Source organism: Platalea leucorodia, assembly GCF_965183815.1.
Source record: "Platalea leucorodia genome assembly, chromosome: 6".
NCBI classification, from domain to species: Eukaryota; Metazoa; Chordata; class Aves; order Pelecaniformes; family Threskiornithidae; genus Platalea; species Platalea leucorodia.
The window spans coordinates 76,101,062-76,117,613 of NC_138828.1; the positions used below are offsets into that span (position 1 = coordinate 76,101,062).

A 16,552-nucleotide genomic window follows, 5' to 3' on the forward strand; every position below is an offset into this window, starting at 1 on the left:
CTCGTCCTCCTTCAGTTAACCATCAGAGTCCATTCCAAAGGATCAGTGAGGATCATGTTTCCCGCACTGAGGACTGCAGGATGAACACAGCCATCAATGTCTACCTTGGTTTACTAGCTAATCCAATCTTCGGAAATATCTTCTCCTTTATGTTAAACATCATCTTCTCCCCGGTGGGAGACACTCTTGGCGGTGGGAAAAGGAAGAAAATATTTTTACATGAATGCATTTTGGTTTGGATGATGGTGTTTCCCACCCTAGCATACCAATGTAAAAAAAAAAAAATCTTTGCAAGGAGCTGTGAAGCAGTAGAACTAAACAGGGATACTGATCTTGTTAAATCTGGACTGGCCAATAGACGACGTATCCTCTCAAATCCTATTCAGACATAAAAGGATTGATCTATATACCTTGTGCATCTACTTGGCTTGGTAACGGTGTCCTTACCTACTATGTTATTTGATTAGACATTAAAATAGAGTTAAATAGGTTTTGTGTTGAAAGATTCTTGCGTGCACTTACTCTTAAATATGTGAATGGTACCATTTGCAAAATTGAAGGTTCACAAGGTAAAGAGTCTGCAACATCTTTGGCTGTATGAGAACAGGCACAGCTAGGCCGTGGTCCTGACTGCTCCTTTGGGTAGCACTGCAGTACAAATGCAATGATTTAGTAGCTTAAGAAAATTTACGTCCCTGCAATAGAATGTGATATATTTATTTTCCCAAATTCACTAACATAAATCTAAGCGTGTCGTTGTATACAAAAATTGAAACACAAATTATTGCTCATTGATCTCCATTTTTCTTCCCTTACCTGTGACTGCACGTGATTAAAGTTGGTGTCATGTTAAACCTCCAATGCTGATGAGCAGCCCTGGGGTATATATAACCAAAACATCTCTCTCAAGTACAGAAGCATACCTAATATACTGCTGCCAAGAACTGGAGACCAGAGAACCGGGTTTGGCCTCGCTGGTGTCAGTGGAAGCACAGAAACCTCCGCTCCACCATTTCTTGTGGTCAAATAGCGTATACCCTGAGTTCCTGAGGAATACCTTGCTGAGCCAGAATGATTTTAAACTTTTAGTTGCACATTGTGTCATGGACACCTTCTATTATTGTTAAAACATACACCAAAAAATATCATTTTCTAGTGTATTTCATTCTATTATTTTTGCTCTGAAGGGATATCTCTGAGACATCACTGAAGGGCTTTTTTTGGGCTTGGGTTTTTTCTTTAAGCCTTGGAGCTTTAATCTTCTAATTCAAATTTGCCTGACTAATTAACCTGCCATGGCCTTGCTGCTCCATTTAAGCCGTGTCTGCTGACCCACTGGGCTCCTTTAAGCACAGCGTCTTCAGTCCCATTAGGCTTAAAGACGTGTATCGTCTAGCAGCTGAATTTACATGTTCTGAAGGAGCGCTGTGTATTTTTGGTGCTGTAAGGAGAAGGGATCTCTCAGGGAGGTATTCCCTGTGGCTCTAAGCACCATGCCAAAACATTCGTTATCATCGTATTCAGCCATAGCTTCTCATAGAGCGAGCAAGCTCTGTGCTTGCATCTGAACAGCGAGCTGAATTAGGATCACGACCAACATCGCCCAGTGCTCTGCTCCAGTCTCCCTTTTTTTCCTCTCTGAAGCCATTTTCAGTGTGGCTCTCAGGTTCACACACAACACAAGGACAAGTGACATGCCAGGACTCTGCTGGCTGAGTTTATTGCTAAGCACATTTCCTAAGTGATGAGGCACAAACGTCAGTATGAAAGTGCCACTTGTATCCCTAAACCTCAGGAAAAACACGCTAAGAGTTCTCCACGTTCACACAGGATTCCATGAAAAGAAACGGAGTGAAAATGAGAGCCTGAGGAGGAGGGATCCTCTACTCCCGGTAGTTAACCCTGGGAGAATGCATTTTACCACCTCTCCACTTGGGATGTGACAAGGTCAAGTCCAAGCATTTTCCCATTTCCTCATCCAAGCTTTTTATCTCCAAACTTTGGAGAAAACAGAAGGTCCTTTTGGACCAAGTTCAGCCTGTCTTTAGGGTCCCTGCCAGAGGCACTGCTCTGCTTGTGGCAATCTCTTCTCCCGAAGTTCAGCTGGAAAGGCGCGGCATGACCGCAGTGACGCGTAGGTCCACCTCGGCAGAGGCGGTTTTGGTGCTAATAGCTTCCATGGCTAATAACGCAGAATGACAGGATTCTGCCCTGGCTCTCAAATCTGATTTAACTCAGGCTGACTTCATCTTCCTCCACCTCATAACTAGATTCTGAATGGCTTTTAAGATTAGAAGATACCTGCTCATTCTGGGTAAAAATCCTCATGATTGATTATTAGTATAAAAACTCATTAAGATATACCTACATCAAGTAGAATAATTTCTTTGTGCTCCACCAAAACTTTGGTTTCATTTAAGACTAGCCTTGCAGTTATTCTAAATGACCTTTTGGACTGAAAAGAAATGGATTTCTCCATTAAGTGCATTTGTTAAGAGTCATTTTGGCCTTGACAGCATGTGTGGAAGTCTTCTCAGTGCCCTCACCACCGCTTCTTAAGGTTCCTCTCAGAACTAGGTTAAGGTCTTGCCTCCTACTGAAATTTCTATTCCATGGCAAAAGTCGAACGCTGATGGATTATTTCTTTGAACCTGTGGCAGCCAACTTCCGCTTTCACCTTTTTGGGGATACAACATTTGTGGTGGCCATTTCGTGAGCCAGGTGACCCAGGCGGTTCCTGCTGAAATCCTGGTCGTTGTGGCTGATCCTCCAGAAACACCCTTTCCTTCATAGCTGGCTTACTCCAAGTTATTGCCTAGCATAACATCCTAATTTCATCTGAAACAGAAAATGAGCCCATGCTTTTTTTCATAAGCCCTACTATTCTTAAGACTGAGCCTGCACCACATACCTTACACGTCAAGTATACTTACTTTTTATTTGGAGTGGGCAAGACAAGATCACAAGACTTAGCTGTGTCTCCAGCTGAGAGACTCAGAGGCATAGCTACATCTGGAGACAGATGACTGACTATAAGGACTATCAGAGAGGAATTTTCTTCTAGCACGGAGGCACTGTAATCTGCATTATGCCATTTGAACTGTGGTAAAATCCAGTCGTAGTTTTCACTGAATGTTAACCCGTGTCAACCAGCTCTAAATAGGCTTAAATCCTTGAATACAGATGAGATGTAGATTTAAACCCTATGTGGACAGTTTTATTTTTGTGAACGATTTAACAGTGATGTATTTCATCTTCATCTAGTGAAGTTCCAAGTTAAGCTAACTGAAAAAGAAGTATATAGAATCTTATTCATATAAGTTTAAAGAACGTATACTGTTATAGTTAACAACACACAAATTCATGTGGGCAAGGTTTTATGCATCCATAAAGGAGATTGCATTTGATCTAATTATATTGAATTAAAGATAAATGATAGTTAAACCTGTAGGGGGAAGAATGAGGATCATGGAGAGTTTTTAAAGTAGTTTTAATTAATTTTCTAAATATGTTTACTTTGCCGTTCATAGAAAATTGATATTCCTATAGCTTCCCTCAGTGAAACAAGCCTTCCTCAAGCTGTGATAAGTACTTCTCAACACTGAAGCATGTAGCAAATTTTATACCTTTAATAGTATGCACCAATTCATTTTTTTCTTGCAATGCATAGCAATCTTACCCCTCAGATAACAACATACAGTCAGGAAGTTGGACTTGCGTTGAAAATGTTACTAACAACACATTTACAAATCCAAATTCAGATACGTATGGTTTAGCATCTTAAACATTTTAAGAGTTATTTACTTACCAAAATCTTAGAACCCGATAGAAGAAGCACAGTTTAAGAAAACAGAATTATAAAAGGATTCATTTTCAGATGACTGAAGGCAGCTACTTTGAAAGATATTTTTATATGAGCTACTTTAAAAAAATATTTTAGTATTGAACAAGAAATTTGGAATACAAGTAACACCCTTCACTACACTGCAGATATTTTACAAAGATGTAACTTTCACCCAGGATCAAACTGAGATCTTATCAGTAGTAATTAGTCAGCTCTAGCTAACTGGATGTCGTTCACTGCAGATGACTGACCTGTTTTTCAAAGAACATACCTGAAATTATTCATCTTTATTAGAAATGTGTTTTAATAAAACACCCTAAAAAATAAGCTGTAGGAGAATGAAAAATTTCCAACCAGAAAAATTATGCGTAGAAACAAAATTTCACCCCAAAAATGGCAAAGTAATTTAAATGTTTCTGTTAAAACACTAAAAAAGATCAATACAAAAGTTTAATGATGTAGTCTCAAGCTTGCACACACAGGAAGTATGCTACCCATAAAATCAGGGGAAATAGATTAGCAATCTAGAGACCAGATGGTTAGTATTTACTTGCTGACATAACACCACCAAATGTTCCTAAATTTCTTTTTCAAATTTGCCTTTCACATTACATTATCAGCGCAGAAAGTGATCCTGCAAACATATACATACACAGTTCAATAAATTTACTCACCTGAGCAGTCCCATTAACTTTAGTACAGGAGACTGTTCACAGGCCCAGGCTGTCAGCTTAGGGTAAGTCTACAGAGTTGTAAACTCTTTTTGCCTGCCCTGAATTGGGCAGACTAAGTGTGGAAAAACAATTAAAAAATTCTGTGTGTGTGTGTGTGTGTGTGTGTGTGTGTGTGTATGCGCGTGTGTGTGTGTGGTGGATTGGCCCTGGCTGGACGCCAGGTGCCCACCAAAGCCGCTCTCTCACTCCCCCTCCTCAGCTGGACAGGGGAGAGAAAATACAACAAAAGGCTCATGGGTCAAGATAAGGACAGGGAGAGATCAGTCGCCAATTACCGTCGTGGGCAAAACAGACTCCACTTGGGGAAATTAATTTAATTTGTTACCAATCAAAATCAGAGTAGGGTAACGAGAAATAAACCCAAATCTTAAAACACCTTCCCCCCACCCCTCCCTTCTTCCCGGGATCAACTTCGCTCCCCATTTCTCTACCTCCTCCCCCTGAGCAGTGCAGGGGGACGGGGAATGGGGGTTGCGGTCAGTTGATCGCACCTTGTCTCTGCCGCTCCTTCCTCCTCAGAGGAGGACTCCTCACACTCCTCCCCTGCTCCAGCCTGGGGTCCCTCCCATGGCAGACAGCATCCACAAACTTCTCCAGCCCGAGTCCTTCCCACGGGCTGCAGTTTTTCACGAGCTGCTCCAGCGTGGGTCCCTTCCACGGGGCGCAGTCCTTCAGGAACAGACTGCTCCAGCGTGGGTCCCCCGCGGGGTCACAAGTCCTGCCAGCAAACCTGCTCCAGCCTGGACTCCTCTCTCCATGGGTCTGCAGGTCCTGCCAGGAGCCTGCTCCAGCACAAGCTTCCCACAGGGTCACAGCCTCCTTCGGGCATCCCCCTGCTCCGGTGTGGGGTCCTCCAGGGCTGCAGGTGGATCTCTGCTCCACCATCAGCCTCCATGGGCTGCAGGGGGACAGCCTGCCTCACCATGGGCTTCACCAGGGAATCTCTGCTCCAGCGCCTGGAGCACCTCCTCCCCTCCTCCTTCACTGACCTTGGTGTCTGCAGGGTTGGTCCTCTCGCATATTCCCACTCCTCTCTCCTGCTGCAGTTGCGCAGGATGGGTTTTTTCCCTCCCTTCTTAAATCTGTTATCCCAGAGGCGCTACCACCATCACTGATGGGCTCGGCCTTGGCCAGCAGCGGGTCCGTCTTGGAGCCGGCTGGCGTTGGCTCTGTCGGACACAGGGGAAGCTTCTGGCACCTTCTCACAGAAGCCACCCCTGTAGCCCCCCCCCGCTACCAAAACCTTGCCACACAAACCCAATACAGTGTGTGTTTCTGCTGGTTTTGTACTTTGCAAAAGAGAGAGCCATTTATGGCGAAAATGATAAAAGACATGTCCATAAATGTATTGCCTGGTTTTGTGGATAATTGATAAACTTGGCAAGGCCCGAAATAAACTGAAATGCTTCTCCAACTAGAAGTCAAGGAAAAAAAAAAAATACTTACAAACTATTTTAACCAGCAAATTGTTACTACCAACATGAGAAAATGCTGTTTAATTATAATGGATCCTCCTACAAATTACTTAACCTCTCTAGTTTGTGAAAAACATTCTTGCTTTGAAATATTTGTCCAGAGACTTATTTTCCTCTGGTGGGAAAAAAAAGGTCAGTACTTGCTGTATGCTATTTATAACTTGACTAAGTTATCTGTAGGAGCTGTCTATTCAAAATATACAGAATTTCACTTGTGTTAGCTCTTCATATGCATACCATAACTTTTCTCCTTCAACATTATGTTTTTTCTTCCATTTGCACTTTTCTGTCTTTTAAAAGGTTGTGTTCCTTCTCTTCCCTGTAATTACTAGCTTTCTTTGGAGGCATTTACTTTGCCCCTTTGCCCAACATATTTTTTTCCCATCTTTCCTTTCATCACAATCCGCTCCTCAATTGCTTGGATGTTTCTCACTCTCTCATTTTCTCATCTGCCTCCTCAGGTTCCTTTTCATTCTATTTTTACCTCACTTTCAAAGTCACCTGCCTCCAGGCAGTGTATTTCCTCCCCTATTTATTTTTACCATTTGCACCATCTGTGTGTGTATATGTAATACAGGCGCTTCATTTAGTGGAAGTGGTATCGTACTGTGTTGACCCCGTTACTGCCCTGAAAATAAGAAATTTGTTTTCCTGTGCTACAGTTTATTTGTTGATTACACTTCTAGAAGCCATGAGGGAGTTCCTTTAATGTCATAGTCACAGTGATAAACTTGAGTAACCCCTGGTCTGCTCTCCTTGAATACTTATTACACTCTAAACTCCCTACTCACACAGATACAGAAGCAGTGTCTCAGTTTTGCAAAACCAGGAATTCTACCAAACATTTTAATTCCAGGCAGGTCTTTCAAGTTGTAATTAGTCTGAATATCTCAAGCATTCAAGTATCTTCACCTGCAGCTAACTGTCCCATATAGATGAGAAATCTGTGCCTACCTTAAAAAAGCAAAAACAAAAACACAAAACCACAAAACCAAACAGAAAAATCACTCAACCTATTTTTTCAAGTAAATGCTAGCTCTTTACTAAAACAAATGAAACAGCAGCACAAAGAAACTATGGGTAGGTAAGGAATTTTCAACCTGTTGTCAAAAAGAACATTAGAAAAATTCTGTCATAGATGAAACTAGTTATATTTGTCTAGAGCAGTGCTGTGTTCACTCTCTGGACACAGAGCTACAACACAGATAATCTGAATGGACGGGAATAAAGCCTTTTGTTAAAGAGATGAGGTTTTACGATTGAACTTCTAAATTTAACTACTAAGAAAATGACATTTTATGTAGAAATAAAATCTCACAACCTCCAGAAAACACCACTTCCTTTAATGCAGTTATGTAAGACAACGTTCAGAGTCTCATCGAGAATGCTGTATATCGTTCTGGTCATTCATCTTTAAAAAGGATGAACTCAAAGAGCAAAATTAGCCAAACAGTCATCAGAATAATCCCTACTTTGTAAGAGAGTGTTAGTCTTCTGAAGAAGGGCTGCACAGGACATAGCCTCTGACTCTCAAGAGTAAACTCTACAGAAAGCGGCAAAATCACAGTGTTGATACAAGAAGAAATTGGTATAAATTCACCAGAAATAATCCTAGAAGCAATCTTCTAAATTGCAGCTTACCCATCTGTAATGCAGCTCTTCTTATAATTCTGGGGACAAAACACCTAATTCATTTTAGGATAGAGGCCCACACAGTTACAAAAGGGATTATATGACACAGTTGCTTGTGGTAGCAGGCAAGGAATCAGTGGATTTCCTCCAGGGGCTACCTACTCTGCGATACAAAGTTCAAATATGCTGCCATTGTTATTGCTCATTAATTGGATTTAATTGCTATAAGGTTCAAGTAGATAATATAAGTAAATATTATGAATTCCCGTGGAGTCAGGGGAGAGTTTCTTTATATCTTACTGTAAACAAGTTAAAGTGTCAGGAAGCGCTACAACATGGATACATCAGCCTGCCTGAGTCTGTGACAGATCTACATTTGGAATGTGCAAAACCATGACAAAGCACGGAAGACGTATTCCCTCTCTCGTATATGCCTGCATGGCAATGCTCTTGCAAGTATTCCGATCACCTATATGACATTAGGAACAGTCCTGCTGCTACCAGTAGTTCTGCAGGCAGAGATATAGTAAGGTTTCATGATTCTCTTTCAGATATGACTAATTCAGTTTACATACACAAAAGTATTTGGAATTTCACTTTTGCTAAATGTCAGCTGTCACCCTGTCTTTGCAGAATGACACCAGACTCTTGCCCTTTTTCCAGTCACCCAATCACTGTAGTAAAGGCGGAGTGAAGGAAAGTTATTGCGTTTATACTTCAGCAGCCACCATTTTCTGCAGGTTCAGTCTCCTACTCCATGTGCATTATCCTGTTATCACAAACTAAACTCTGAAGGAATGGGCCACATTTACATACTTAATCATTCTTAATCTTCATACCTGCAGGATCTTCTAAGAAATATTTCCACAAATTATTAATTTGCTTGGTGAGTATAACACCAAGCATAATTACAGATTAATTGGTTGGGTCTGGGTTTTAAAATAGTTTAGCTAACATTAGCTTAGACAACAATATGTTAAATTATATCGGAAAATGCAAATGCCCTCAAAAACAAAGCTCCAGGAGGGGATATTATTTAATAGTTGGAATGGAAAACGGCCTGAGTTCCCAGTACTAACACTAGTTCTATACTTTCTGTACTTTTATATCTGAATCTAACCTTCGGTCTTGCGAATTAAAATAATTGGTTAACAGTTGGACTTGATGATCTTAAAGGTCTTTTCCAACCTAAACGATTCTATGATTCTATGAAATACAGTGAAAGCAGCAGAAATATGTTTTTCAAGGAGAACGCAAAAAGAAATAGTATATAGGAAATTCAGCTGACGAATTTTTTTAATTTATGTTAAAGGTTATTTCAATGTCACGTTTCACTGAAGAACGCTTGCTGGTACTTCATCTTAACGACTTAAATACCATCCTTTATGCCTCCGGCTCCCTCTTGTGGTGTACCGATGTTGATCTGCCTTACAGACCCCACCTTGAAACATCCAATTGCACACCGAGGCTGTGCCACCAGCAAATCCTGCTGTAGAGGTGCTGAATGTTCTTCATGACTGCCATCTCTATATTTTGGGCATCAGTAGAGGAGATCTTTACGCTGCAATTAAGAATTAAAAGCCTTTGACAGTGGTTATCTCTCCCAGTATTTTTCACTGTCCCAAAGCATACTATCTGCCCAGCAATAATAAATAAGTTTCTTCTTTTTCTTTATTTCATTTGATAGATTATATATATTTGTATATACACACAGTACAATATTTTTCTTTTGTGATAGAGAATAAATGGAGTTTTCATTGCTGGTTGTTCATTAAGTCAACAGATTCCAGTTAATAATGAAAAAAATTAAACATTTAATATCAAAAGCAACTTCAAGTATCTTCTATACATTTTAGTATTCAGTATATAGTAAGGTGGTTTGGGGGTTTTCTTTTTATATCAAAAGTGTATTTGAATAGACTATTTTTACCCTAATACTTTAGAGTACTATGCATATCAGGCATGGAGTTTAAAATGATGTATCTCATGGTCCCAGCTAGCTCTTCACAAGAACCATAGGTCACTTGTACAATCATGGCGTATGTTTCAAAACAGGGTTTAATCATCAGCAAAGTCAAGATGCAATTACCACGTTTAGAAATGCACTATTTCGTTCTCCTACAACAGGTCAAGCTACAGTCCTTGATGTGAAGCAATATACAACACCGCTGTTTGTAAAACAATACCTGACCTAGGCATAAATAGTACTGAAGTTCCCAGAGCTATTCATCCCTTAACCTTTCCGTACAAAAATAATTCAACTTGGGCATATATTGCACTAATTTTATCACACTGGATAGCTCTCACCCTGCATTATCTGTTCTCTTTGCTTAACTAAGATGACACTAGGGTTTTAATTTCCATGGAAAACCTGGGAATAGGGCAACGGACACACATATGGTGTGCAATAAAGGGATATCTATAATATCAATAGTAATCTCAGAGGCATTCACAAAGGAAACTACACATTAGATTTGGAGATCATTTTCTCCAGTAGATTCATCATTCTCTCCTGTAACTGTAAGCTTTGAACTTGAATGATGTTTTGCTGATCCAGAATCCTGCGCACTTCTCTGCAGGTTTCTTCCATAGCTCTACTCAACTTCTTTTGTTCTTCCAACATGGCCTCCATTAATTTTAGCTTCTTCTTTTGGAAGCTGCAGCTTTGCATTTTTCTTTTCTTAACTGGTCTTTCTTCAGCTCTGAAATGTGAATATTTGTTAACAATTAAACTCATATTTATAAAAAAAAACTATGTTAGAACCTAGAATTCTATACTACATTCTTGGCCAAGCTACAACCTAGTCCTATTTTTAAACCCCGCTATGTTCTCCAATAAATTCCCTCTCAAGTTCAAGCCAAAACATAAGTATTTACTGTATTGTTTCATAGTGTTACAGACTGTAAAAAAAGAAGTTTTTAAATCTCATTCTTTTTAATGAGAATTTTCCCTACAGAATACCAGGCATCTCTTTTTTTTTTTTTTTTTTTTTTTAATTTTGACATTTCTTACGCATTCAATTTATAAACTGTATTGGGAGAGACATTTTGCTCATCTGGCCGTTAAAACTCCAATTCTAAAGCTGCAATAACCGTCCCATCCGGAGAAAGCGCTGCACTGTTACGTGCGGTGGTAAGTTACAGCTTGTTTTTTAAAGCATCGCATCAGTAAGGCTGATCCCACTACAGCACAGTAGTCTCAGGATTTGCCCTTGCACGGAGACACAGCAGTTGCACTGACAACTTATTTATATATTCCATCACAAAACATTACAAACAACCTAAAAGATTAGCACAATACAGCTTACAAGCTTCTTTTCTTACAGGTCACAGACTGATCACCTTTCATACTTGCTTTTAGAGGCATTTGCCAGTTGCACTTTAAGATTTTTTTTTTTTTTTAATTAAATGTATTTGTCACAAACACAGGATGCTATGGCTACCTTCTTCTCATATTTAGGTTAATGACAAGTTTTATCAAGTAGGACAGCTAACAAACCAAACCATACTTCCCTTCAAACTCCTAACATTTTAACGACAATTTGAAGCACACTATAACCCTCTGCCAATAGTTTTGTTTTCACCATAACATAAAGGCAAGACTCTGTATTTGATGTAGTAATTAATTGCTATTTGGGTTTAAAAAAAAAAGGTCTTCTGCAATTCAAAAAGAATATTTGTAGCCCTTGGAGAACACCAGATTTCCGAAGCCAAGGCTGTCTATGTATCCAGTCATGTTGATGAGTCTAGCAGAACGCCTCTAAGCTCTCTCAGGGTATAACAGTTAGACAAGCATGTATCAAATTGTACATCCTCAGCTGAAATCTATAGAACTGCCATGTGCAATCTGGGTAATATTTTAAGAGTTTTCTCTATGCTGCATCATGCTGAGTTTCTGTTTTGGAAGAAAGAGATAAACCTAGCAGTAAAGACAGCATTCTCAAGATGGCCGTCCTAACTTGGGGTGACATTGCAATGGATGAATTCAAAACCAGCCTACACGGCCTGCAAGTCAGAACACACTCACAGAGATCTGTTTCTCTTAACCTGTAATCTCAGAAAGAAGCATGCTGAACTGTGAAGGAGGAAGAAAGGCATGTAGAAGGCAAATGTGCAAGTGAACTACACATCTTAAAAACCTCCGGGTACAGCCGGATAACTGCTTTTCTAACTTCAAGTGACAGTCCCCGTGTCCATTCATACTGTTTGTAACTCCGGACTGGGGTCCCCAACATCAAAGTTATCTGATAATGGGTCTTGAAGTCCCTTCACACAAACAGCAATCTCAGTCGTGCTCTGCAAACACAGTGTGCTTTCCAGGTGAAACTCAATAACGAGATAGCACAGTTGTGAGTAGTATGCCATGTCAACACCTTGCAGATTTCAAGACATCCTTGAATACGGATAACTTGAACTCTCGAGGAACGTGTTTTATTAATGTGAAGAAGGGGAGCGGGGAGGGAGGTCACTCAGGCGTGGCAGATTTGTATCATAATTTCATTCATGTTCTTATCCTACTTGACAGGCTTTATGCAACAGTGACTGTGACATTCAGATCTCTCAGCAAGAGAAATAAACAATCCTAAGCACCTGAAAGACTTAATGAAAATATAACAAAAAGACACAATCCCCTTGACATTTAAGAGCACAATGACCCAAAAAGGGTGAGGTCTGTGAAAAGAAACAAGTGGATTAAAGTAAATGCTATTAAAATCTTAGAGAAAAAAATTTAGAATTGGTCTTGAGGGAAACTGAGTACTGTTTAGTCATTTAAATGTGCCGTTCCCCTGTGCATAGGTAAGAAAGAACAACAATCTTCCTTAATAAATGTACACTAACATAGTGAACAAAGACCGCTGGCTTTCAGATTATCCAAGAATTTAAAGTTACTTGTACAATTCAAAGGGCTTTATCACCACTACACTGCTACAATGATGCTAAGGGAAAGGAGAAGTCATCATCTTTATGCTAAACACAACTTTGGAAGATATAGAAAATAAACTCACCTTTGCAGATTCTATATATCGTATTTGATTTGGGGCATCAAATAAATGCACATCAAATAAATACATGCTGCTCTGCTCAAACTGCGGGTCAAGCTTGCAGCTGATCACTGAGATTATCACAGCCAGACAATCCTGCAAGAATGGGTCTTGGCTGATGGCAAATTCTGTTTGCCTCCATTAACTCTAAGGGCCAGAATTATTTGAAATGTGGTTCTCAAAGAGGTCAAGCAAGTGGAAAAGGTCTACAGCCATCTAAGGACAGCACTGAATCTGTTATTCCAAGGTTCCCATCACTGCACTCATATTCACAAAGAATGCATGCTTTCTGGTAGGCAGAGCAAGAAACTTTCTGATATTATGGTATTATTTTAGCCAAAGTCACCTTTTGAGTTTAAACTTGTCTTCACAGAGGATTTAATTATTGAAAACTCGATGGATCTCTATCCTCTTCCCTATACAGTACTAGAAAGTTGCTACAGTAAGACCTCGTCTGAAACAAGTAAGAACTGGCTCCTAGAGCCACAAGAGGGCTTACGTCTTGTCAAAGTAAGCCCTGGTGAGAGTGGTCCTTAATAAGGAATGAGAGAGAAAATCTGAGGCATGTCAATGGCATTGAGCTGCACTGAGTATTGCCTGACTTTCTTGGCAATTGTGCTGCCATTTGGTTTTTAATTTCAATTGGGACCAAAAAAAAAAAAAAAAACCAAAAAAAAAAAACAAACGCCATAAAAAAGGAGATGGAGTGATTTGGATTGAAAGATCTAAAATAAGCCTTATTTTTAAGAGAAGAAAAAAAATCTTTGAAGTGTTGTCCTAGAGTCTGTATAGGATTTTATCTGTTTTTCAGTTAAACAAATGTGGTCCATCAAAAACCTGTAAGACGTATAACCTTCCGTCCAAGACAATAACTGTCTTGTGCAGCCCCAGAGAGGAAAGAGGGGCAAAACATCTGGTGGTGATGGCAGCTACCTGGGGAACTGCGTCAGCAGTATCTGCGGTCTGCTAATGACTGAGACAGTACCGGCTGACAAGTGCTTGCTCAAAATCAAGTTTCAGCACAGAGAAGTCCCCCCAAAAGCCAGGGCACAAGGATTCTTCAAGGTCTCCTAAGTACTCTCTAGGTTTGTTTACAATTAACAAACAAGACTTGGTAATTAGACAGCCTTAATTGAAAAGAAATACTTATTTCAGACACCCCTAGCTTTGGTGGTGTTCCCAATCTCCTTTTCTCTCCAGCCATAGTGGCTATCAATGAGAGGGTTTTATGATCACTCACAAGTCCGTAGTAAGGACTTGGAATTTACAATCCAAGTCTCTTCTTGCAGAATCGCTCTTGAAGGAGAGCTCTTGAGAAGTGGTCTACAAAAGAAGGATCTCATTAATCTAATTTATGAATAAAGAACCCTCAGCAACATGAAACAATGTAAAATGTCCAGTGATGCCTGAAGGAGTTATTTGAATACTGAAGTGTTTCCTCAGATACTGAGCCATCTTTCTTGAGAAGTTCTAGGTCTCCTAGGTAGCACATCAGAGAGACCTCTCCAGTGTCAGTAACTTTTTATAACAAAGTCAAGAGGGAAGCAGAGAGAAGAATATGGGTTCAGCACTGAGTAACCCACCAGCATCAGTATCCTCAGATAGTTTCAGCTAGGAGTATGTCTAGTTTGCCAATCTGTAGGCATGAGCATAAGAAATGATCAATGTTTGCTGTAGCAAACACCAGTCGGTTCCTGTTGCTGATTCTCCATGTTGTATTCCTGTGCAGCCAACACCTCTGTGACAATAGGGGTGCGACAAATCCTGACAGCATCCACAGCCTCTGCCAAGGAAGCATCTCCACGCTTTGCCAAGTCTAGTCTCTGAAGGTAGATTTTGAAATCTGGAGGAAAGAGGGGTCTAGGAAATCCAGGACCTCAAATACAATCTGCTGATATTCTTGGGCCTCCAGTGTCTACGGCAGGGACCCTCCAAGAGAATTGGCACTGGTATTCCCCTGACCACGCAAACAAAGTGTGGAAGAGCTCTGGAATTGGGACCATGTTCCAAGCAGAACCTTGCAAAGCTATTTCCACACTATGCTCTAAAACAGACAGCAGGGTTCAAATGAAGCACACCGAGGGAAAAAATGTCCCCTCTCATCTAGGAGGCTGAGCAGAGATGACAGTATATATTGGAGACCAGGGGGAACAAAGCAAAACTTCCAGATATAATTAGGCAAGATATTAGGCAAGTCTCAAACACATTGGCTGTCTACCTAAGATCAATTTAATTCACTGTTCAATTAGAAGTTCCTTCACTGATTGCCTACACTCACCCAATAAGGCTCATTTCAGGGATATGTGTGAATAATTAATGAAGCAGGAGTTGAATGCAGAGAGTAATCTGTCTACCAAAATGTGTTACCTCCTCAAAACCATAAAAACAATTCTTCCTCTCTGATTACTTCATGGCAAATGGATCTCCAGTACCATCGGTTTCTGGAATTTATGGCTTTCAACAGCTAACAGCTGTTTCTGACTTGGTTGTGCTTTTTTAGCTATGTACAAATCTGAGTAGACCTCCGTAACCCATATCTTTGTGGAAAATAATTAGCAATGATCTAGAAATAAGTAATATTAACAGTAGAGGTGGCACAAATATCTTCAGAGTTTGAGGACTGAGGATCAGGCAACCTGGATCTTCTGGTAAACTAGGCTCATTCAAATACAGCCAAATGCATTCAGGAATTAATGAGGCTTATCCTTGAAGTAAAGTGTAGAAAAGAACCACAAAAATGTCTTGGAGGCTGGGCAAAACATCTTGCTATGATAACAAGTCTGCATAATGAGTTAAGATGCACTACATAATGCGCATAGCCTAAAGCTCGAACTTCTTTGTAGATGCTGCCCATTCAGATTTTAAATAGCCATGGCATAATTTTAGAAAGATTAAAGGCTTTGCCAAAACTGTTATTTCCTGAATTAGCATCCTCACCAAGTTTTAATGCAATTCTATTAAACAACTCATACCTTGGTTAATTCACGTTACTAATTCTTACTCTTTCTCCATGCGTAAACCTTCTATACCAAATTATTTCATCTACATTTAAAAATTAAAGAATACCAAAGACCATATGATCACGGTACACAACTACCTTGAGGCAAAAAGTGAAAAATACTGAAAGGGTCTCCAATATAGTGAAAAGAAAGATAAATAGAAGTAACATCTGAAAGTTTAATTCACTATATTCACACTAGAAACAAGACACTGGTTTAAGCAAGGGATTAATCACTGCAACAGAGTCCTGTAGAGAAGAGTGAATTCTCCATCTTCTAAATATACCAGATCTAGACTGGATATCTAGTAAAAAGTTTCGAAGACTCAAACGGATCACAGGAACAGAGAAGAGGAGGGCAACAAGACACGGGGCTCCTGAGTGCAATAGTCCTCTGCCGAAGGGAAGCATGTCTCAGAACCCTCTCCATAACATTGCTGGGCTCCACACCAGAATAACTGAATTCAAATACATGGATGCTATTTAACAGGAAGTCAGACTAGATGACATGGTGGTTTTATTATGGTGTATTAATCTATGAAAGTAACTCTTTCACCCCCATTTTCAGTACAATAGAAATGGCAGAACATATGAAGTCTGAACCACATTCACAGTCTGTATAATTATGTTCTATCATTAATTTAACAATGAAAATAACGAGTATAAATTAATCCATATGGTGAAAAAACACCATTTTCAATTAGATAAAAAGTCATTTGTAGTGGTGTCAGGAATCTTGATTTTAAAAGTTTAAGCTGCAGTACAAGACTCCACCACATTGCCTTATATTATCTGACCATAACAGAATAATTCTACTATGGTCAGAT

The 16,552-nt window shown here is 39.9% G+C and overlaps 1 protein-coding gene across 1 annotated transcript in view; it reads right to left on the bottom strand.

Moving 5' to 3' along the window:
• Positions 1 to 10,146: 10,146 nt before the first annotated feature.
• MSANTD1 (Myb/SANT DNA binding domain containing 1) overlaps positions 10,147 to 16,552 on the bottom strand; it is a gene marked incomplete at both ends in the record, with an annotated part of 33,340 nt that continues 26,934 nt past the window's right edge. Inside the window, 1 exon segment of the mRNA XM_082315470.1 lies at positions 10,147 to 10,387. Within this exon segment, the coding sequence (XP_082171596.1) occupies positions 10,147 to 10,387 (241 nt within the window).